This window comes from Bufo bufo, chromosome 1 (assembly GCF_905171765.1).
Source record: "Bufo bufo chromosome 1, aBufBuf1.1, whole genome shotgun sequence".
Taxonomy (NCBI): Eukaryota; Metazoa; Chordata; class Amphibia; order Anura; family Bufonidae; genus Bufo; species Bufo bufo.
In genome coordinates, this window is record NC_053389.1 from 289,636,054 (window position 1) to 289,661,153 (window position 25,100).

A 25,100-nucleotide genomic window follows, 5' to 3' on the forward strand; every position below is an offset into this window, starting at 1 on the left:
AAAAAAAAAAAAAAAAAAAAAGCTGAAGGAAATCTGACATGTGACTGAGGCTTAAAGGGTAGCTAGTTTTTTAATTTGCTAGTTTATTAGAGCTAGGCATGTATACCTGAGTTAGTCAATGATTGTCATTACCTTATAATAACAGCTTTCATTAATGTCCTCTGTCCCTTTCCACTGCTCCCTTAAAAAGACCGTTGCTAGGGCTTGTCTGTCTTCCTTTTAGCATAAATAGAAGCATGGTCCTTCACACTGCATGCATGCATTAGGTTCCAGAGTGAGGAGGCGTGTCTCAGTAATACAATTTGATTGGGTGCAGAGCTGCTGGCTGCAGAAAGTGTATGTGAGGGGAAAGCAGTTTTGGCCTCAGCTGGCAGAGGAGCCATCTTGAGAATGTCCTCATATTGTAAATGTTTAAACTGCTGTAGCTAAGGGAGAACCTCAAGGAAAACAGTGGTATGTGAAGAAACTAAAGATTCCCTTACGTCCCACCAGCAGCACAGATGGGGTTAACTGCCCCCTGTGGACTGGTACGACCGGCGGAATTTTTAATAAGCCCAAAGAATAACCAATAGAAGAACTCCAGCTCCCTTAAAGGGAGGGGTTCGCCCCCCAGCCCAGCGTGTTTTTTTCTGTCCTTTGGACAGGTGGACTGGCGAAGCTTTCCCTCTCTGTGAGTTTGGAGACCATTATTCTAATGTCTCAGATTGGTCTCCTTTTTTGTCCCAGGTGCGACAGCTGCCGTTCTGGCACCGCTACAGAACCATCTATGCAGGATAGGTACCAGTGGGCTAAGACGTACATGGACGACTCCATCAAGGGTGTCGTACGCCTTCTAAATGAGAGGTTACCGGTTCCCTCTCAGACTCCGATGGAGGTTGTTGCCCCCACTGATAGACCTATGCCCCTTTCTGTGGGGTCATCTTCCTCGGATGAGGAGGAATCAACTTCATGTTTCTTTCCACCCGAAAAGAAACAGACGCTACTAAAGTCCATCAGGTCGGGGGACCATGATGTCGACATAGGGGAGTCTTCCGATCCCGCCTGCCGGACTCAGCGGGTCTTTAAGGCAGATGAGACCCTTCTTTCTGTGATGCGCACAGAATGGAAAAAGCCAGAAAAAAGGTCCAGTCCTCACCCGGAAATTTAAGTTAATGTTTCCGATGGCTAAACCCTTAGTGGAATCATGGGGATCCATACCTAAGGTGGACATGGCGATAGCCAAACTGTCCAGGCGCACTCTAGTTCCTACAGACGATGGGTCTAGTCTGCAGGACCATCTAGATAGGAGGCCAGAGTGCACCCTAAGAAGGGGTTACTCGGCAGCCGCAGCTTCGGCCTCAACCTCCATTGCGGCCACAGAGGTCTCTTCTTTCCTTAGTGCCAAGCTGAACCAAATCCTAATTGATGTCGACCAGAGTGTCTCCCGAGACGACATCCTGGCCGCTTTCAAATCAGTCAATCTGGCCATGGATTTCCTGTGCGACACCTCCCAGCTACAGCTGAAATTGGCAGCCAAAACAATGGCTCTGGTGTCAGCTGCGAGGAGACCTCTGTGGATAAAGCCCTGGAATGCCGACAATGCTTCCAAATATAACCTCTGTGGGCTTCCTTTCGAACCAAACCGCTTATTCGGTTCAGAATTAGACTCCATTATGGAGGGTCTCTCGGATAAAAAGGGAAAAAGTCTCCCCCAACAGCCCTTTCGGGGCAGGGGTAGACAAGCTTGCGGGGGCCGACCAGGACAGCAGACTGGACGTAGAGACTGGGGGGGCCATCTAGAAAGTTCTCTAGATGCTCCCGTAAACCCACCAGGGAGGCAAAGCCCTCCTGACTATGGGCCTCCCAGAGGCTCTTGGATAAACCCCGCTACCCCTGTCGTTACGCCTCTAGATTTTCCCGTACCCCTCCCTCACCTCCCTGTAGGGGGGAATCTTTTCTTTTTCAAACATGTATGGGTCCAGGAAGTCTCAGATCCCTGGGTCCAAAGCATAGTAGCTACGGGCTATTCCATAGACCTCGTTCTCTCCCCCCAGAAAAATTCATTGCCACGCGCAGTTTTTTTACCGGCCAGACAAAGGATCCTAGAGTCCTACATCCAGGACTACATTTCCAAGGGAACCAAAAAGACAGGAGATCTCCGGATGATCATAGATCTGAGATTCCTCAATCATTTCGTAAGGAGAACCAGGTTCCGTATGGAAACCATAAGGTCAGTCAGCCACCTCCTCAGTCCTGGGGACGTGATGGCTACTCTGGACCTCAAGGATGCTTACCTCCACATCCCGATCCATCCTTCCTCCCAGAAATTTCTCAGGATCGCGGTCCAGATTTCAGGAGTGCGCAGGCACTATCAATTTGCTGCCTTCCCCTTCGGAATCTCATCTGCCCCCCTTATCTTCACCAACATGGTAGTATCGGTGGTAGCAGCTCTGAGACTCCAGGGACTGACCATTGTCCCTTACCTGGACGATTGGCTCCTTCTAGCCTCTTCAGTCCCTTTACTTTCCCATCATCTTCGTGTCGCTATTTCCTTTCTGCTCCGCTTAGGCTGGATTATCAACTGGCAGAAGTTGAACGTGAGCCCTTCAACTTCTATCCATTACCTAGGATTCGTAGTCGGATTCAGGACCTGGCAAGGTTCCTTTACGTACCACGACGAGTCTCCATACGGACCCTCATGAAGATGTTGGGGCTCATGTCAGCGGCTGCAGTCCCTTGGGCTTTATGGCACCTCTGACCTCTTCAGTCGGAGGTCTTAAACAAATGGAACGGCAGCCCGACGGGGCTAGATTCCCTGTGCTCCCTATCCAACCAAACCCGGAATTCCCTCAGATGGTGGTTCCATCTACCAGCAGGGAAGTCTATGACCCAACCAGTTTGGCTCATATTGACTACGGACGCGTCCCTTGTAGGCTGGGGTGCGCATTTAGACGGATCCCCAGTTCGGGATCTTGGTCTCCTCTGGAGCGGCATCTTTCCTCAAATCTCCGCGAGATACGTGCTATCCGGCTAGCCCTCCTTCACTTCGCCCCTCAGATTCGGGGCAAAGCTGTGAAAGTCCAGTCAGACAACATTACTGCCGTGCTTTACATAAACAAGCAGGGAGGCACAAGATCCTTACCCCTTCTTTCAGAAATTGGGGTAATTCTACGGTGGGCAGAGCTAAACCTATCCCATCTATCTGCCACTCATATTTAAGGCTCCCGCAATGAAGTTGAGGATCGCCTAAGTCGCAGCTTACCGACCATGGAGTGGTCACTGCACGCGGAGATCTTCAAACAGCTAGTCCTCAAATGGGGTATGCCAGAAGTGGATCTTATGGCAACCAGGTTCAATGCCAAGGTACAGAGGTTCTGTTCCCTATACAGGGAGGACAACCCCCTGGTGATAGATGCTCTGACAATACCATGGAGGTTCAGGCTGGCTTACATCTTCCCTCCCTTTTCCATGATTCCGAGGGTATTGATGAAAATCCGTCAGGATCAGGCCTCGGTAATCGCCATCATACCATTTTGGCCCAGGAGATCCTGGTTTGCCCAGCTCATTCAGATGAGTCGGGGACAATATTGGAAACTCCCCCGGAGCAGACCTTGGTGTCGTGGGACATGCATATCTGCCCAGATTCGACCTGACAGCCTGGAGGTTGATCAGTCCCTTCCCAGAGTGGATGGGCTCTCTGAGTCGGTCCTGAGAACTTTGTCGCATTCTAGAGCAGAGTCTACCAAAAAGGCCTACTCCCGGATCATGAGGATCTTCACCTCATGGTGTAGTTCCAACCAGGTGGCGTCTGCAGATCCGCCTCTCTGCGATCTTACAATTCCTCCAGGATGGGTTGGACAGAGGTCTCTCCCCTTCTACCCTGAAGGTCCAAGTTTTTGCCATCTCGGCCTGTCTCAACAGGCCATATTCTCGGGACCCGCTCATCAAACGCTTTCTTAAGGGAGCAGAAAGATTGAAGCCTACGATACTGAAACCCGTTCCCCAATGGGACTTAGTAGTTCTCAAGGGGTTAGCATCTCCCCCTTTGAACCTTTGGAGGAGGCAAGCTTTAAATTTCTAACACTCAAGGTGGTCTTTCTTCTGGCTATTACCTCAGCCAAAAGAATTTCGGAGCTACAAGCTTTCTCCGCTTTACACCCATACATCATTTTCTTACAGGACAGAGTCCTTCTAAAATTTCTACCTTATTTTAGACCTAAGGTTCCAACTTTTCAAAATATCAATCAGGTAATTTCTCTACCTGTATTATTCTCCACCTCCTCCTCTGATGTTCCAGTCCGACATCCACTGGACATATTGAGAGAATTCAGGATAGATGAGAACCTCTTCATCCTGTTTGCCGGTAAGTCTAAAGGCCGCAAGGCGTCTAAAACTACTATTAGTCGCTGGATCAAGGAAGCCATTAGGGAAGCTTTCACCTCCCAATCCTTAGATCCTCCGGAGTTTGTGAGGGCCCATTCTACTAGAGCCGTAGCTACCTCTGTCGGAGAGAAGTCTTCTCCCCCTAGAGTTGATCTGTAAGGCGGCTTCCTGAAGCTCTGAATCAACCTTCATCTCTCATTATAGAATAGATGCTAAGGTAGCAGAGTTTTCAGCTTTTGGGCAGACAGTTCTTACTTCTGCCGGGCATGAGGACCCTCCCTAGGGGATTCTTCTTGCTATCTCCCCATCTGTGCTGCTGGTGGGACGTATGGGTCTCGTTAATTTCTAACGATAATTTGTTTTCCCTTAGTCCCAACAGCAGCACACAAATTTTCCCGCCCCAAGTACCTTTTCTTGGTATAAACACGCTGGGCTGGGGGGGGCAAACCCCTCCCTTTAAGGGAGCTGGAGTTCTTCTATTGGTTATTCTTTGGGCTCATTAAAATTTCCGCCGGTCCTACCAGTCCACGGGGGGGGCAGTGAACCCCATCTGTGCTGCTGTTGGGACTAAGGGAAAACAAATTATCGTTAGAAATTAACGATTGCTTTATGTATAATGTTGCAGCAACATGCTAAAATAGATTTTTTATGAAAACAAGTTACCCTTTAAGTGACATAATACCTCACTTAACGAGTCATACATTAGTACCGTTGACTTAAACCATTCTACAAACCCACATGTTTAATCTAGGGTTCCCACATTGGATTATAGTTTTCCCCAACAGACGGCATGTAGCTGGCCAGTTAAGACCTGTCCTAGGTTGCTAATATAGCTAAACCTGCCAATAACCTTAATACAGTTCCTATAGTTTGTTTAAGACAAAAGCAGCAATATTTACAGTGAATTCATGTTTGGCAGTCATAAAACTGTTATTATATTTTCTGCTTCTGTGAACACTATATATGCCTTTAATATTCATTATATTAATGAAAGGTAAGCTCAATGACACAGCCGAAACAGAAAGCATAGAGTTAAAACTCCTGCCCAGCAACAACAGTTTAACTAATCACAGCCAGCCTAAGAGCCTGTGTGGGAAAGTGCCCTAGCAGGAGCTGCTAGAATCATTACACCCAAGACACACACACCAGAGGAGGTGAACAGACATCAACTCCACTAAGCTGTGTTTTATGGAAGCAGAGAGGCCAAAATAGGTATTCAAACAGTTATATAATCTTCCTACTGTTAATATAGTGATTAGAATCATATACTGAACCAGATGTTGTGTTTACTTACAATTCCATACTGCAATCCAAATTCCATACCAGATCATAACGAATTTGCAAATAGTGCTAACTGCATACTGCAAATTGCAACCAAATTCAACAAGTGAACTATTAGTTACACCTCAGATATACCTCTCAGAGAGATCATAAAGTGCTTAAATAACTAAGTGAGAGTACAGATACTGAAGAGAGAAATATAGCCACCATTTTATGTTAGACGACAAGATTGAGTAGTTGAACCACCATGTCATGCATCCCACCATCTTATGATACTTTATTCATGGACTATCTGCTGCAGAGGCGGCAGTGTTATATGAATTAAAGTTGAAGCTAAATAAAAGTTATTTCAAGCATTTGGTGTGCTCTTTAAAACTGTTTCCATAGAACAGCGCTAGAGGAATTACAGAGTAATACAGTCTGGTTACACTAAAAGTCAGATATCAAAATTCTTCTAATGTCAGAGCAAAAGGTACTTCATATTGCTGCGCCTGCCACATTATCTGCTGCAATCCAACCGACCTGGTCGCACTGGTCTGACTTCAAGAGTGGTGTCCTGCAACGCCTTCATATTAAATGTTATATGCACAATTGACAGATATGGCACGGATGTCACAGCCCACAGCAAGAACAGTATATGGAAAAAGGAAAATAGATTTAACGTATATTTTCCTATCTCTGGCCCTGACACACAGAGGGTATTGGACAGATGTCTCTAGTCACTGCAGACACCCTCTATAGAAAAAGTATTAAAAGTACTTGAAAAAAAAATTGTACTGTAGCTATAAAATACTGCCAGCCTGCCACCACACAGAAAATGGTCCTTAGAAATGTTTTCTACAGAATTTATTGCAATCAGACTTCCTACACTCTGTCCCTTCCGAAGCACAGCTCCCACTGACTACAAATGAGCTGAACATGCGTCATTGGGTGCTATATAGCACCAGGTGATGTGTTCCGGCCAACCAATCACTCACTGTAATACCAGCAGCCAACATGGCTACTGGCATTTCAGGGAGGGGAGTACTTACCTGCACGTTTGTGCTTGAGCGCCATGCTTGAGTCTCCTCCCCGCAAAACATGCAGGGAGGAGACTCAAGCATTGCGCTCAAGCACATGCGGTACTCGGCCAAGTACCGCTTTGTGCTGAGCATAGCAATGCTCGAGCCAAACAGCAGTTCGGCCGAGCATGTGCGCTCAACACTAATCACTATATTAACCACTTCAGCCCCCCAGCTTAAACACCCTTAATGACCAGGCCACTTTTTACACTTCTGCACTACTTTCACCGTTTATTGCTCGGTCATGCAACTTACCACCCAAATTAATTTTACCTCCTTTTCTTCTCACTAATAGAGCTTTCATTTGGTGGTATTTCATTGCTGCTGACATTTTCACTTTTGTTATTAAATCGAAATTTAACAAAATGTTTGCAAACAAAATGACATTTTTCACTTTCAGTTGTAAAATTTTTTAAAAAAACGACATCTATATAAATTTCTTTAAATTTATTGTTCTACATGTCTTTGAAAAAAAAAAAAATGTTTAGGTAAAAGTTAGTGTTCACAAACTATGGTACAAAAATGTGAATTTCTGCTTTTTGAAGCCGCTCTGACTTTCTGAGCACCTGTCATGTTTCCTGAGGTTCTACAATGCCCAGACAGTAGAAAAACCCCACAAATGATCCCATTTTGGAAAGTAGACACCCTAAGGTATTCGCTGATGGGCATAGTGAGTTCATAGAACTTTTTATCACAAGTTAGCGGAAAGTTTTTTTTTAAAAAACAATTTCCTTACAAAGTCTCATATTCCACTAACTTGACAAAAAATAAAAACTTCCATGAACTCACTATGCCAATCAAGAAATAACTTGGGGTGTCTTCTTTCCAAAATGGGGTCACTTGTGGGGTAGTTATACTGCCCTGGCATTCTAGGGGACCTAATGTGTGAGAAGTAGTTTGAAATCAAAATGTGTAAAAAATGCCCTGTGAAATCCAAAAGGTGCTCTTTGGAATGTGGGCCCCTTTGCCCACCTAGGCTACAAAAAAGTGTCACATCTGGTATCGCCATACTCAGGAGAAGTTAGGCAATGTGTTTTGGGGTGTGATTTTACATATACCCATGCTGGGTGAGAGAAATCTCGGCAAAAGACAACTTTTCCCATATTTTTTTTTATACAAAGTTGGCATTTGACCAAGATATTTATCTCACCCAGTATTGGTATATGTAAAATGACACCCCAAAACACATTGCCCAACTTCTCCTGAGTATGGAGATAGCACATGTGACACTTTTTTGCAGCCTAGATGCGCAAAGGGGCCCAAATTCCTTTTATGAGGGCATTTTTAGACATTTGGATCCCAGACTTCTTCTCACGCTTTAGGGCCCCTAAAATGCCAGGGCAGTATAAATACCCCACATGTGACCCCATTTTGGAAAGACCCCCACCCAAGGTATTCAATGAGGGGCATGGCGAGTTCATAGAATTTTTTTTTGCACAAGTTAGCGGAAATTGATATTTTTGTTTTTTCTCACAAAGTCTCCCTTTCCACTAACTTGGGACAAAAATTTCAATCTTTCATGGACTCAATATGCCCCTCACGGAATACCTTGGGGTGTCTTCTTTCTGAAATGGGGTCACATGTGGGGTATTTATACTGCCCTGGCATTTTAGGGGCCCTAAAGCGTGAGAAGTCTGAATATAAATGTCTAAAAAATTTTACGCATTTGGATTCCGTGAGGGGTATGGGGAGTTCATGTGAGATTTTATTTTTTGACACCAGTTAGTGGAATATGAGACTTTGTAAAAAATAATTTCCGCTAATTTGTGCCCAAAAAAAAAAAAAAAAGTCTGAAGGGAGCCTGACAGGGTGGGGGGGGGGGGGGGTGATCAGGGAGCCTGACAGAGGGGGGGGTGATCAGGGAGCCTGACAGAGGGGGGGGGGGTGATCAGGGAGCCTGACAGGGGGGGGGGGGGGGGGGTAGTGTAGTGTGGTGCTTATTACAGAGCTGCCTGTGTCCTCTGGTGGTCGATCCAAGCAAAAGGAACCACCAGGTATATTAGACGCTGTTATCAAAACAGCATCTAATATACCTGTTAGGGGTTAATTAAAAAATAAATATATATTGCATCTACAGCCTGCCAGTGAACGATCGCCGCTGGCAGGCTGCAGATCCACTCGCATAACTTCTGATCCTGTGAACGCGCGCGTTCACAGGAAATCTCACCTCTCGCGAGATGCACGGATGCGTACAGGAGGAATGAATCGACCGCTTCCAGAACGCATCCGTGCGTGAGGCGGTTAACAGTGGGAACATTATATAACCGTTTTAAATACCTATTTTGGCCTCTCCGCTTCCATAAAACAGATCTTAGTGGAGTGAATGTCTGTTCAGCTCCTCTTGTGTAATGATTCTAGCAGCTCCTGCTAGGGGAATTTCCCACACAGGCTGTGTGAGGCTGGCTGTGATTGGTCAAGACTCCTGCCCAGCAACAGTTTAAGGCCGAATGCACACGACTCAGGACTTGAGACTAGTCATGATTGAGCATGCTCGGCCGAACACCAGTTCGGCTTGAGCATCTCGATGCTTGGCACATGTGCTCGAGCGCAATGCTCAAGTCTCCACCCCGCATGTTTCTTGGCTGCTATGCAGCCAATGAACGTGCATGTATGTACTTCCCTCACTGTAATGCCATAGCCATGTTGGCTGCTGGCATCAGTGATTGGCTGGCACATGTCATCAAGTGCTACATAGCACCCGATGATGCATTTTCAGCTCATTCTTAGGGTACTTTCACACTAGCGTTAGTGTGATCTGGCAGTCAGTTCCATCGGAGCTGCCTGCCGGATCCGCCGATCAGTGTGAGAACTGACAGCATTTGTAGACGGATCCGGGTGCAGATTGGTCTACAAATGCATTGCAAGAACTGATCCGTCTCTCTGCTTGTCAGGCAGATGGACAGATCTGTCCTTCAGTTGTTTTGCAATGCTGGATCCAGCACTAATGCAAGTCAATAGGAATTAATGCTGATTCCGGCGACTGATCAGGAATTCTGGACGGACATAATATTGCAGCATGCTGCGGTATTATGTCCGGCCAAAACGCCTGACAGTGACTGAACGGGAGGCATACTGATGCAAACTGAACGGATTTCTATCCATACAGAATGCATTGGGATATGCCTGATCAGTTCTTTTCTGGCAATTACAGAGTAACAGTCTGGTTAGACTAAAAGTCAGATATCAAAATTCTTCTAATGCCACAGTGCAAAAGGCACTTCATAATGCTGCGCCTGCCACACTGCATGTTTAGAAAAATCTACATCAAGTCTAGAATATGCTGCAGGTTGTGCCATAAGTAGGGTTTCAGCAAAAGCCAATTACTTAAGTGAGGGTTTTTTGTTTTTTTAAAAATATGTGATGAAGTGAGCTTTCCTAGTTAGGAAGGGAAACTGCATATAGTTTTTTTGGTGAAGATAATTGTCGGTCAGTTTAAAGCCATTGCAGAATCAAAACTTTCCATGAAGTTTAATGCATTACAGCTAAGTTACAAGAGCCAATAATTATGTCCAAATAGAGGAATCTGCTGGGTGCCTACATTATGGCTATAGTACGCCACATATCAATACCCTACATGTGACCAAGCTGAGGTTTACTACTGCTATGCAACTTAAAACCATGGCAAGTACATGTGCAGTGTGGCTGTCCTTATTCACATGCAGTTAATGTGAATATGCTGCAGCATGTACAAGCTCCCTTAGGATCCACTCCTACCTCAAGATAAAATGCATCAAAAGTGGTACCAACTAGCTTGTTCAGTTGCAATGGTGATGTCTGAGAGACCGTTTAGTGTAGAGAACACAAGGAACTATGCTGTATAGGAAGACCAGCAACCTAGAGCAGTTACTAGTTAGATGAGCAACTCAAAATCCCACAAGTTCTTTATCAGCAATATTGTTATATTGAACACAATAAATGTTACTTGAAAAATCTACTTTATTAAATCATTTACTGTGGACAGTGCATATTTCTTTTGTTTCCTATACAAGTAGATACCCAGAAGAGACACCACCAAGATGAAGACGGTAGCCACTATGCCTGGAAACCAAGCAAGGGCAAGTCCAGAGCCAAAACCTGTTTTAAAGGGGAACAAAAAAAAAAAAAAAAAAAAACAAGTTAGCCCAAGCTAGAACATTTGTATGCCAGGTTCATTTTCAATTACAGCCAGTATTGAGCAAAGTCCTGTAGGAGTGTGTTCAAAATGCTGAAGTAACATACTTTTGATACTACCAGTATGATCTTTGCCAATTTGAACTTCAGCCCAATTTGAAGGCCTCAACTACTGTACCATGCACAACTACATTCAGTGATGTCAATAGCACACTACCTTCGTCCTCTTCGACTAGGTTATTTGTTTTGATCTCTTCAGAATAAAATATCACAGGACCATGAGAAGTCACTGTAAGAGTGTTGTCTGTCTGCTGCAATTCCACCATTCTCTCTGCAAGACAAAAAGTTGATCAAATTGGTGCCTACAAGTAGTGTAACAAGCAATCAGTTAAATGTTAGCAGAATGGAAAACCCACAGAGAGGAGTAAAGACAATTTACTGGGTCACCTACTTTTCCTTTGACAGGTCACAGAGCATGTCTCCGAGGCAGATGGGACACATACTGAAGCACTGCAGTGGAAGAATACCTATAGGAACACAAGTCAATGCAAGTCACCTGTAGTTTATGTAATTGTAATACAAACAGCTCCTGGTTATTTGTGTTATTCACACACTAGTTCAATGTGCTGTTCGGAATCAATTTAAATACCAAGGGTGGTTAATCATCTATAATTATAGTAGCCCAATACTGAGCTGGCCAGAGTACAGTGCTAAGCAGGGAAGCTTATGTCTGTCCGTGTAGGGAAGATACCTGGTACTGTGTGGAGAGCAGGGAGTCCTGAGCACCCCATGCTGGGAAATTGGGACCAGTCAAAATGCTCCCCCCTCCCCAGCCCATGGCACAGGGCTATGACGTGGGCAGGAACGTAGATTTTTTTGACCATCTGGACTCCAGTTCCAAGATTGTAAAAGTTAGCCGACAGACCTCCCCTGTGAGGCAAGCATATAGTAGAACAGAGGGCCCCAGGATCTGTACAGGCAAGGAAGTTCAGGTTCCAAGAGATAGCTGGCTGGCTTATACTTCCTGTGGCTTGAAGCCACACAGGAACAAAGGGAGATACAAATAGTTTCCTCATCTTAAAGTGGTATAAAAATGCAAGGTCTAAATCTTTGCACAAGCGAGCCCAGGAAGTCACAATAGCCCCATTTGGCAACTGATGCCACAATTCTGGAGTGAAGGCATAAATCAGGACCCAAGTACTGTGTGTATTCTACAAAGATTCTGTGAGGAGCATCTACAACATGGATTAGATGTACAGTGGGTAGTATCCATATTGGAATTAGGGCTTACTAGATCTGGGAATGTCAACGTTTCTTTAAATTACAGATGACACCTGATTTGGCAACAAGTTGTCCACACACTTCCATAAAAACCACTTATCCAAGCAGCTTACCGATCCTCCAAGAGCAGTTTGGGTGTTCGAATCCACAAAGGTGAAGGTGCTTACAATGAAACGACTGTAGTATGTTGGGAAAGTTATTCCTTGTGAGGAAGTAACAGGAACCAGCTCCGTAAGATAGTTGTCTCCAGCAAAAGGGCAGCTGAAACATAAGTACTTGTATCATTACAGCCCTAAGCAAGAGAATGTTTGATCGTTTATCCAGTCCTCACCTGCTGGACAAGATAGGCCATTGGGGAAAGCTAGTAGGCTCAGGAGAACTGGTGGCCCAGCAGTTGTTCAAAATCAGAACTAGGCTTGGATCAGTCCTCTGCAGGATGTGAACTTCAACATGCACAGGATCTCTTAACACTCTTAAAATAGGATAATCTTCATCTGCATAGTATGAGCTATACTGCACATCTGCAAGACATATCCAACATCAGCTTTTGCATGACCATACAGTTTCACATCCAAGAATAAGGGAGTCTGTTTGGCATATTAGTCAATAGAACATTTTGTCAAGTACAACTACATAAGCCCTTATACACTAGCTGCATGCCAGACTAAGTTACTGTATGTTCCCATCAGATGGGTGGCAGTCAGTTCAGATTTCTTACCATTTGTGATTTTGCAGTTACAGCTTAGGGGTTGGCACCCAGAAGCTGCCCTCTTGAATTTAACTGTCACCTACCCTCAGCATGGCAAGACAGATAAATACTGTGGTAAGGTAGCAATTTTGTGCTGCACCATTTGGTTCTGCTGGAATGGCACTTTGTGGTGCACCATTGTGTTGCTGACTGGCCCACATTTGTTGTCCCTGCTTACAACTTTTTTTCCAGGGCCACTTTACCATGGGTCCCATGGACAGTATGTTCAGGTTTCCCCCAATATCCATGTTATCAGGAATGTCTATTATGTATGATTTTAATCTACATCAAACACCTTTAGACAGTTCTTAAGATGAGCCAATTTAAAGCGGTTGCGTAAGGTAAGCCATTTTAAGTTAGGCCTGTAACAGCTTTGCCATGCCCAACCCTTCCTATGCAGGTCACAAATTGTTTCCAAGTAGCTTGTTAATTACCTGGAGCTATTCTCATCTCCAAGGTTAGAGGTCCCATGGTAGATACAGGGAGAGGAGGTGGAGGGGTGAAGACCTCTACCTGCAGTGGGACAATGCCAGTCCGTGAAAAGCTACAGCTTACAGTCACTCTGTAGGAAGAGGAGCATTTTGTAATCCAACTATGGTACTTGTAGTGTCAAAAAAACAAAACAAGCCTTGACCTTACCTCATGGTACTGTCTCTAGTGACCGATGCCGACTGCCAGGCAATTACTCTGTTGGTTGCCACAAAAGTGCACTCATACACCATGGATGCATCAACCGCCTGTTAAAAAAAAATAGTTAACATAGGTGAGATTTACTGTTATTTAGCATCTTTCATAACTTACACCCGACAGACTAAATGAAAGTGTCCACACTGACAGATACAAGGCATTTTACAGCAGGAAGAATAAGATTTTAAATAGTGGTATCCGCATGCTGTGAACATGGTTTATTTAATGCACTTATATAGCGCTACTATATTCTGCGGCACTTTATAGACATTACGCTGTCCCCAATAGAGCTCAGTTCCCCATCAGTATGTCTTGTGTGTGGGAGGAAACAGGAGTACCCAGAAGAAAACCCACACAAATACGGGGAGAACATACAAACTCCATGCAGATGTTGTCCTTTGATTCAAATCAAGGACCCCAGTGCTGTAAGGCACCAGCGCTGACCACTGAGCTGCAGGTTCTAAAGGGGTTTTCTGGGAAGATTTTACCCTTCAGTCATCAATATCTGATCAGTGTGGGTCCAACTCCCACAGATCTTTGAAGAGGCTTTGGTGTGTTAAGCACCTTCACACCATATTCATCAATTCACTCAAATAGGGCCAAACTGGCAGCTGTACATGGGCCAGTGATGTCACATGGCCCAAGAGGCCTTGGTACTCAATGGCCTCAAATCGCTTAACAGGGGTGCAGGGATTTAGACTCCTACCCATCAGGTAATAAAGGCCCATCCTGAGATTAGGCCATTATTACTCTGAAAACCCCTTTTAACCTACAGCAGTTTATTCTGCTGATCTTTGCCCCTTTGTAGTGCATAGGATGAAATCCAAGCCAAGTTTGCATGCAACACATGCAGATTATGTCTAATGGCTGTACCACAACAGTGGCTGATGAAAGTGTTCAGTGCTTCAAAGAAAGTCTGGCAGTGTAAATGTGGATATTAGAAGTGGACAACCTCTTTAAAAAAAAAAAAAAGAAATGTTTAAGGGGTTAAGCAGGTTATTAAACTGAGCTATCCTCTGGATAGATCCGCTGTTTTAGAAGGCAGCAGCACTGGCAGTAGTGCTGCTGCCTTCTTGCCGTTTACTGCAGGCCCAATGACATCATGGCTAGTATCAATGGCCTGGGTGGGGCTAAGATCTGTTCACTTGAATGGAGCTTAGCCCTGCCAAGGCCATTGATACTAGTTGTGACGTCACTGGACCGGCAGTAAACAGCGAGAAGGCCACAGCACTACTGCCTTCTCACAGAGCTGATCAGCAGGGTTCCCAGGTGTCGGACCCCCACCGATCAGATGCCGATAATCTATCCGAAGAATAGATCAGTATAGAAAATAAAATAAATTCAGAACACCTAAAATATGCACAAAAATATCCACAGATAAAAAGACATGCCTGATCTGGACTAGATTGGGCCAGTTCCCCTTGCCATTTTCTGTAGTCAATAGACATTAAGCAGTATTTTAGGCAGGTTTAGCATGATTGGACATTTTGCTCACCTCGTTTGCACTCCCACAGGACAATGGGAACTGGAACCCAATAAATGATGCAGTTGTTGCCACCATCAGGCTTGGGCACGAGTTAGAATCCACACCAAGTACTTTTACAGAGTCCAGGATCAAGGATGGTATGGTTATGTCTTTTGAAATCGCAACCACCATGTTATTGTCAGCAGAGCAGTAGGTAGTCACTACACAGAAGAGGCAGACTGTTAAGGCATCCACTCTACATGCAACAAAGTTTCAAGTTACTATGCAAGGGTTTATACTGACCCATCCTCAGAATAGGCAAGTATGGAATCAGTAGGTGTACAACACCTGGAACACCCACCGATCAGCTGTTTGAGAAGTTAGCAGCCCTCCTGTAAGCACTGCAGACATCTTGTGGCTTTTCCTAGGCCAGTGATGCCACATTAATTGTGGACATGGCCTAGGAGTAGCTCAGCTGCATTCAAGTAAATGGGGCCCAAGTGTAATACCAAGTACAGCTGCTATACAATGTATGGAGTTGTGAGAAGGCAGTAGTGACCACAGGAGTGCTGGTGCCTTCTCAAAACTGCTAATTGGCAGGGGTCCCAGGTGTTGGATTCCCGCTGAGCAGATCCTAATGACCTACCCTGATGGGTCTTCCAACCTTTATACTGATGACCTTTCTAACTGAGGTACTTCGGTATGTTATGGTGGCCAGTATGGCACTATAGCAGGTAGTATTCAATGTTAGGTTCCCATCTTATAGATATCGCCTTGATGCCAGCAGACATGCAAAAATTGTACAAAATTTGCCAAGAATCTCAAATTCATAAGAGCATAGCATTAGCACCAGAATATTTTCTATTACTATGAAATTGTTGTATGTTATGGGTGTTTGCAGAGTGCTGTTGCATTGTGTTTTCTTTCTTTGCGTTTCTAGCCATGGCAGCGTGCACCTGTGCATTGGGATGTGCTGACTGACCCCCTTTTTCACTGCAGTAGATTACCTTGCCGCTCCAATTAAAGGGGTTGTCTCATCTCAGACAATGGGGCATATCGCCATCAGATGCCCCCATTGTGTTATAGGGGTGGGGGCCACACCTATCTAAGCAGAGCCCCACAATGTGGTGGCTGGAGGACTAGTCTAGCCACCACCAAGCACTCTCCCCATAGAAGTGAATGGAAGCGCACCACACATGACTGGTCACCGCTCCCATTCACTTCTATGGGCCTGACGGAAATAGCCAAGCCCGGGCCAAGCCATTTTCAGTGGCCACATAAAATAAGTGTAGGGTGGCTGCACATGCACCCTCCATCACTTCCAGGGCTCAGTTCTATCAGACAATGGGGTAAATCCTAGCATGAATACAAGTTATGCTGTATTGGACCTGCAGATGGAGCATTTTGATTGTCAGAAATTGGAGTCCATCAATCTCATGAAAGGTGAGGTCATGATTCATTTCTGCCAATATATTCCAACTATAAACTGACAGAATGATCTCCATTTCTCAGCTTTACTGCTTGTGTGCAGCCATTATTTTTTTATTTATGTAAACCGACAGTGATACGCTAACTGCTACAGCCTGGGTGGTGGGGGATGAACAGAATTACATTATTGCAAAGACTCACATTTCTTTCCATAGTAGCAGCGCAGTACAAGTGCATTTTGAGAAAAGCAGCATCCAAGTCCTTCACAAAGTTCTTGAGATACAGAGTCATTAGCACACGGCAGGCGGTCAGCTTGCAGAACTGAAGCACAGTCACTTGGACTAGGAGCATCCATAGCTATAGATAAGGAAACATTGTCAATACAATTTATGTCTCCAACAGATCCATGAGACAGGAGCACTAACTCAACTCATCTGAAGTCCATGTCCTGTGACCGACATTTAAGGGGTTGTCCAGTTTCAGTAGAAAACTGGGCAACTGTCTAGTCCAGTTCTCTGCTGGGATCTTTTTACCCACCTGCAGTAGTGACATCACCCAACTGCTACAGCCAGTCACTGGCCTATGTGCACTGGGTATTTTCACACTTGCGTAGTTGGATTCCGGCAGGCAGTTCTGTCACCGGATCCGGAAATCCGTATGCAAACAGATTACTTTTGTAGACTGATCTGTCTCACAAATGCATTGCAATACTGGATCCATCTCTGGTGTCATCTGGAAAAACTGACAGTATTTCTTTCACATTTTTTAAAGGTTTGCGCATGTGCAGACCAGAAAACAGGGTTTTGAACCCTTGGTGCTGGATCAGGCATTAATGCACTACAATGGAAAATGCTGGATCCAGCAAGTGTTCCGGAATTTTGGACGGAGAAAATACTACAGCATGCTGTGGTATTTTCTCCGGCCCAAATACCATAAGTGACTGAACTGAAGACATCCTGAAGCCTACTGAACAGATTGCTCTCCATTCAGAGATGCATTAGGATAAAACTGATCAGTTCTTTTCCGTATTAAGCCCCTAGGACAGAACTCTATACCGGAAAAGAATAACTAGTGTGAAAGTACCCTAAGGAAAGTAATTGATTATAGTGGTCACATGTCCATTTGAGCAGCCAGGTTAACAAGTCCTGGATGAGCACTAGTAGTGCAACATGATATCTGTCTAGTAAGCAACACTACTGCAGGCAGACCCCCCCTCTAGTCCAGTTTCCTCCTGAAACCAGACAACCCATAGAATGTTTTAATTAGCTTCCCAAGCCACTTATGCTGCTCCCATAGATTTGAGTGGAGAATTATATAAGTGTGTGGCCTATAGGTTTGCATCTGAGATGTGGGACCCACACATACTGAACAGTGAAAACCTTTTAAGCCTACTTGTGGAGGTGCAAAAACATAAGCATGATGTTGGGACTTTCTAAAAACAATCTTGCATTGACACCAAGTTGGTGGAATGTTTTCCAAGATAAACCAGTTGTGAAGTTAAACGTAGAGCATCTTTAAAAATTATAGATCAAGTGTGTTAACTGCCTCACCAACAATTAAAAAACCTTGCATGAAATTAAGTCAATGTTACTAGCATACTAAACCATGCCCAGGTTGAATAGCCTGAGAATAAAGCAAGTTATAAAGTTTGTGGCAAAATTTGGACACCCTTTTGTTTAACTCTCCATGGAAAATTTATGGGGTGGGGACAGGGTTGCCAACCAGAATTTCTGGACAGCTTATCCCAAAAGTCAGACAATTTATGGACAAAGTGGAAAACCTTTGACTTTACTGTACATGACAGAATTAGGTTAATGGCTGAATAGCCTAGCCTTTGAATGATCATACGCCAGCGCAGCCACAGTAGTCCAAACTTGCTGCACACTTCCAATGACACTGGGCAAAGGTTTTGAGATCCTTCATGGAACTGCTCCTGGCTAGCAAGTAGCTGGACAATAAACACTGCCAATGTCTATCCAGATGACAATCTGCCATCAGCTGGCTAGAGTGGCCATGTTTCACATCAGGATGATGACCATGACTACCTTTTGCCAGCATTTGTTTACAGGCAATCGTTCTGCACATTAAACCTCTGGAATTCCAGTACAGGTGGAATTTTGCCATGGAATATATTGCAGAGGGTGAAACCCACAGCACAAGTAAAGCATGGGGCAGATCTTTAGAGAACTCAGCCACACACTTGGAGAAGTTCTCATCCTCACTGCTGTATAGTGACAGCAAGTTAGATGTCCACAGGCCCTAGGATGGCCAGATTAACTAGGTTTCACTGAATTTATGGGACTAGATTTAGGTTCTATGGGGTAACAAGTAAAACTGGTTAAATTACACCATTTGAACAAGTGGTTAATCTGGAAAAATTCAGCTCAAACTGAATTGCTAGAACTATGGACCATCATAGGGATTGTTAAGGGCTGCTACTTTCCTGCAGAGTATTGGATCAACTTTAAAGTGAATTTAAATGTTATTCTGCAAAGTACTTTGACTGAAAAGCATGACCAAGTTAATCTTTACCCCAGTCTAAAAAAATCAAATTGTAGCTGCAGGCAGCATGTCATCTTAAATCCAAGCATGAGACTGCCACACTGTCATTTGGTCCATGGGCTGCAGGCGATAGTCTAGTGACAATGATCAGCTGTCCCCAGCAGCCCAAGAGTAGAGTGGCAGTGTGTCTTCTCCATTCGAATAGTGGTGGGGGAAGAAAACACCAGCCAAAGTCAATTGGACACTTACATATTCTGTGGACAGAAGATAATCTGACCAACCAATTGAACAGTCTACCAATTTTGTATACAAATCTTAACCTGGAAGAATCGGGCATGCAAGATCTTTCTTGTGATACTGGGACTTCTCATCACGAAGAATTTCTTCCAGAGTGATCGTTACCACATAGCTTCCATTCTGAGAGGGGAAAAAATAAATAAAAATAAATCTATATAAGTGTGAATTTTCCTGCAGCTTTCCCCTTAGTACAAAAAAGCCCCCTAACAGTAGCAAAAACACTTCCATCCTAAGGGCCTTCAACTACTGTTCTCACTGCAAGAAACACCAATATAAGTCTACTCTTAAACCGTTATGAGCAGTTCCGACCTTGCAGAGTTAGATTCTCCACAACTTACCTCCTCACGAACATAACAGCCATTGAAAGTAGAGCCAACCACCAGTGAGCCATCAGGTTTCTGTCCAATCCAAGTCCCGCAAGTGGAGTCATTGTGAAGATAGTGAGGTTTTCCATTCTTGTCTAGAATTACAGTCAGTTCATACATACAACTTGCTCTTAAGATTCAGTATGACATTTTTACTGTACACAAGTTGTTGAGTCCACACAACAGCCACAATGAAGAAAAAACACTCCAGCTTTAAGTCTTACCTCAGCTTGGCACAGTTTTGAACTATTAGGAGTTGAACCATTGTAGAGGTAGAACTCCCAATTGCCTGCAAAGCCAACAATTTGAGAACCAAGTTAACCTGCCATGACCCTACATACTGGTGTGATTAAAATCATGGCCACCATGTGTAGACTCCCCTTACTTTGAAGCACATTTGTATTCCAGTAGAGAAAGTTTAAAGGACAGTTTAGGCATCGTTGACATCTGCAGAAAGCCTCCCATTCCTGAAAGTGGAGTGCAAGCCAAATACTTACCACATGAATGAACTACACTGATAAATCCCATGGAATAGAGTTTCCATTATAGTTCCACGCAGGTCTCACTCCCCTATACTGGCAGGGGGATGTGCCCAACTTATGACAAGGAACACACTGCATCATAAATTAGGAGCATCCTGCAGCATTCTGAACCTGGAGCGAGAAACCATTTCCATGCATAGATTTTTCAGGGACAATATTCCAGACCCCACCACTCCCAAGTGCAAGTATGGCATAAAAGGGGGTGACTTGATGCATGGAAGGGACCATCAAATCCTTAGCATGCTGCATTATTTTAACAGTTTGCAATTCAGGCTCCTGAGATCTATAAATGCATATGTTATGAGAAAGATACTGTTTTTTTTTTTTACATACTAGTTATGAAAAACTCTTAAGGAGCAAAATGAAACTGCCGGAAAACCTAAACAGTACAGTACCACCACACCAGAGGCACAATTGGTCAATGACAGGAATGGCAAAACCTTGTACTGGTCTGACACATGGTCCCACTCCTCTGGAACACACTGCAGTACTTCAGTTAAGAGGCTATCTTGGCCTGTCTCAAACACAGCCAGCTTCTCAGGACTCCATGAGTCAGGCTCCGTGTCCCATCACTAGCCTTTACTTGGCTCCTAACATGGCAGCCATCAACACAACTCCCAGTTCGCACACACCCAGCCCTCAAACCCCAGGAACTTCTGGCTCCTCCTACCTCTTGTGTATCCCAGAAACCGTTCAGCTTCCTCTTACTCAAAGCAACAGCGGCCTCCAGTGGCTGAAATAAGTCATCACAATATTGCAGATATCTGTCCAAAAAAACATATTCTAAGGGGCTGACCCTTACATGATTGAGAGCCCACTCTATAGAGAATTAAGGGCCCATTATTGTCAGATCTTAGGCCCACTGGAGGATCCTTTGGTACTCTGGTGGGCCAATCCAACCCCGGTGTCAAGATATGTTGCCGGTTTCTACTATGAATTTCCAGCTTCCAAAGTGGAACACACTTGCAAACCCACCATGTGTGGCAGAACACTAACAGTAGGGATGAGCAAACTTGTGTTTGTAAGATCAGTGTACAAGGTTTGGGTTCCAAGAATTCCATTATGGATGTCTCTACCACTGACCATAACTTTTGGTTCGTTGTAGCAGAATCTTTAGATAACTGAAACCTTGTACACAAGTTTCCTCACCCCCAACATGCCACACTTGCCCTGCCCTTTTCTAATGGCATATAATCTGAATTTAACTTTGTTGCCAGGAGATATTCCCAGGGGCACCAACAAAACACTGGCATGCTCAGATATTTAGACAGTACTAGCAGATATTCACCCCCAGATGCCTCTCTGGTAAACTGAGCACTGTTCATTTTGAAGCTGCTACTCCTAAATACAGAAACATAGGGTCACCTTGTACAGACAGCAGAAGACAGATACACAATAAGGCCTCTCGCCCACAAACATAAGGGCTCCATGCCCACACTGGACCGCAATGCATGGGCACCCACATGCGGATTACTTTCCTATTTACTTGAATGGGGTCTGCAATCCATCTGTTCCACAAAGATAGAAGTTCTATCCTTTTGTGGAACAAAAGCACAAACCACCACAGAAGCACTCCGTAGTGCTCCCATTCCGCAAGGCATATCCGGGTTTGCAGACGCATTCAAGTGAATGGGTCCACATCCATGATGCAGAATGCACACAGCTGGTGACCCGTGTATTGTGGAACCGCCGTATGCGGTCCACACCACGGACACAGAGCCCTTACATTCATGGGCAAGAGGCCTAAGCAATAAAAAGTACCACCACATTTTCCACAGAAGACAGCACCATGAGAAGGTATTACATACATCTTAGCCTACTTACTACATAGGACCTACCAATGATACTCAAGGCAAAAGCTGCATCCTCCAACAAAGAAGGTAGAGAAATCTCCATAGTGTGAGATCCACACTGCAGATGGGAAGGATCATCCCAATAGTCCTGTGCAACACATACTAAAGACCCCAATCCATAAGCCAAAAGGGCTAAGACCAGCCTCATCCCTGCTTTGCCCAAGCCCATTCTGGCAGCTGCTACCAATACTGCAGTCTGCCATAGCCAGAGTTTTATAGCTTGTGTGAGGCCAGAGCAGCTGTGTGATAGGGTAAGAGATGAAAGACTTCAGGTGCAAGGTGTATCATTGAGGTTCTCCAGGGAATTCTACCATCAATCAGTATGCAGCTTAACCCCTTCATAGTCAGATGTAGCTGTGGCTTTACATAGGACTTCCAACACTGCACTATAGCAGGCCTAGGCTCCGCAGTGATTTTCTGCTCTGTGATTCCAGTAGATTGCAGTGTATTATAATCGCCACTGAGTATGACCAATGTACAGGTGAACTCTTAATGATAGACATCAGAGTATAAGATGGACAAGGACTGCCATAGATGCGCCAAATTTCTGATGAGGAGAAAACTAAGACTGACGTAAAAAGCCGGTCTTAGTAAATGTACCCCACTAGGGCACATTTACTAATTGACTTGTGACTATTTTAGGCGTAAAATAGTCACAAATCCCCTTTTTTAACTGACCATGCAACAATATTTATTCGCACGGCCGGTTTTATGCCACGTCTGCCAGTTGGGTGTGACAGGGGTGGGGGCTGTGCCAGGGCCAGGACTCCAGCCCCAGCAAATTTACTAACATTTACGCCTGGAAACAAGCGTAAATGTTAGCAAAAAGCTATGCCAACCAGGGGCTGGAGTAATTTTTACGCCAGGCGCAAGGATTGCCACAGATGCACCTAATTTATGACGAGGCGCATGCCTCGTCATAAATTAGACTAATCGAATGGCGCGCAAGGGGGACCTAAGATTGGCGTAAAAAAACAGCCTTAGTAAATGTGTTCCACTGAGTTTTTGGAGAAAGTCTTGGGTATGCTCAGATGGAGGATTTTTGGCACAGGTTTCTGTGTGGATTAGGTGCAGAAAACCAGTCCAAATCTGCACTGAATTCACACTCCATTGTCTTTAATGGGAATCCTCGCCACAGTTTATGTGGCCCATGTGGTTTTCAAGATCCCAGACAGAATGTACAGTCCATTTTTGGAGTGGTTACCACGCTGACGCCACACAAAGCTGTAGCGGGAGCTTGTGCGCAGTTTAGTTCCATCATAAACCTAGTGCGCATCCGCATGAAAACCCAAGGCAGAACCCGAAGCACAGCGCAGCAGTTTCTGCCATGGGATACCTGGTGGATTTTGTTGCGGACAAAATCCTCCCTCTGAACATACAGGGGGTCATTTATGACCTTTTTATGCCTGTTTTGGTGAATAAATGTCATATGACCCCCTTTTTTGCGACTTTTGCTAGTTTACTGGCATAAATAAATACTTAAAGGGAGTCTGTCGCCTCCATATGGCCATATACAGTGCTTGCAAGTGCTCATTTGCATATGAATTAAACTTCGTTTTTCCTGCTGGTGCAAGTCTAAAGAAAAGAACAAAGGTACCGTTACAATCCTGTATAGGTGTGCTACAGAGCCATGTAAGCACTCTATATGGCCATATGGAGGTGACAGACTCCCTTTAAATATACGGCTGCTAGGAGGCTGCCGTAGAAATGTGTGTCGCATGGGTGGAATAAGCGCCAGATATATGAGAGGTGTGCACCTCTACATAAGGAATCTAGACTGGCATACAATATACCGGTCTTGATAATTGTCCTCCACTGATAATTCCATTAAAGGGGTTATCCGGTAACTTAAATGGATGACCTATCCTATCCTCAACAACCGGGACCCCCAGCGATCAGATGTTAGAAGAGGTAGATGCTCCGAGAGTGCCACAGCCTCTTCCTAGGCCATGTGACATCACCATACATCGGTCACATGGCCTAGTTGTGTAGGTAGGTAGGGTAAAGGGTCTTTGACTATATTTTGGGTCACAGTGACACAGAAGGGTATGGCTACATGGAAACGTGTCGCCCAATATTTGATATAATGTATTTTAATGGGTGTCGCAATGCGACATGGTACATGTTGTGACTGCGACACAGCGGTTTAAAAAAAATTAAATGGGATGGAACTTTTGTGACTGTTGCGTCAAAGCGTGTCACATAGCGGCACCATTGAAATGCATTACATGAAATGTTGCGCAAGTTTCTTGTTGTGCGAAACTTGTTGCAGTGTAGCTAGACCCTGTTTCCAGACGTAAAACTAGCAAATTTGTCCGGGCCTGGCACAGCCCCAACAGTCCTCCGCTCTGACACCATCACATCCAACTGTCGAGAACCAGCCATGCAACAACATTTAGAAAAAGGGACTTTTTATTTGACTAAGTCCATGCGCCTGGCAGAGAAACTAGACCAGCCCCTGGCTGAAGTAGTTTTTTACCAACATTTACATCTCTTTCCAGGCATAAAAGATAAATTTGGCCCGAAGTCCCGCCACACCATTGACACTCCTATGTGTTGAGCATGGCACTAAAACTGGACAAAAAACGCACATAAATCCACACTATTTATCGCAGTTTTGGTGCAGATTTGTGTGTGGATTTTGTGTTTATATAAAGAACCCCATTAAAGTCTATGGGGGAAACCCCTCCACAAAATGCGCGGAATCACTCAAACAATAGACTTGCTGCTGCATATCTCCCAACTTTTGAAAAACACAAAGAGGAACAATATCTGCAATTGTTTTCATACTAGGCCACACCTCTAACGCCACCCAAAACATAACTACACACACCCAGCCCCACCCAGTCCCCTTAGTGCCCCTGCATAGTAATTATTCCCCCTTTATGCCAGCACAATGTACACATTGTGCCCCTTCACAGTAGTTATGCCCACATGTGCCCCCTTCACAGTAGTTATGCCCACATATAACCCCCTCACAGTAGTTATGCCCACATTATGCCCCTCACAGTAGTAATGCTTACATGTGCCCCTCAGTGGCGTGCCAGGAGTGGGGCGGGGGGAGGGGGGAGGCGGTCCGCCCCAGGTGCCTGCTCTCAGGGGGGTGCCAGAAGCAATG

The 25,100-nt window shown here is 44.8% G+C and overlaps 1 protein-coding gene across 1 annotated transcript; it reads right to left on the minus strand.

Moving 5' to 3' along the window:
* Nucleotides 1-10,635: 10,635 nt before the first annotated feature.
* On the minus strand, nucleotides 10,636-22,151 carry LOC121005100 (zona pellucida sperm-binding protein 4-like). Its single transcript, XM_040437684.1, has 12 exons — nucleotides 21,968-22,151; nucleotides 19,561-19,682; nucleotides 19,246-19,342; nucleotides 16,625-16,780; nucleotides 15,026-15,216; nucleotides 13,483-13,580; nucleotides 13,278-13,405; nucleotides 12,427-12,616; nucleotides 12,209-12,356; nucleotides 11,266-11,341; nucleotides 11,032-11,145; nucleotides 10,636-10,778 (listed from the first exon to the last, which is right to left on the minus strand). The coding sequence occupies exons 1-12, from the start codon at nucleotides 22,149-22,151 to the stop codon at nucleotides 10,636-10,638; spliced, it is 1,647 nt and encodes a 548-aa protein (XP_040293618.1).
* Between the last annotated feature and the right edge of the window lie 2,949 nt (nucleotides 22,152-25,100).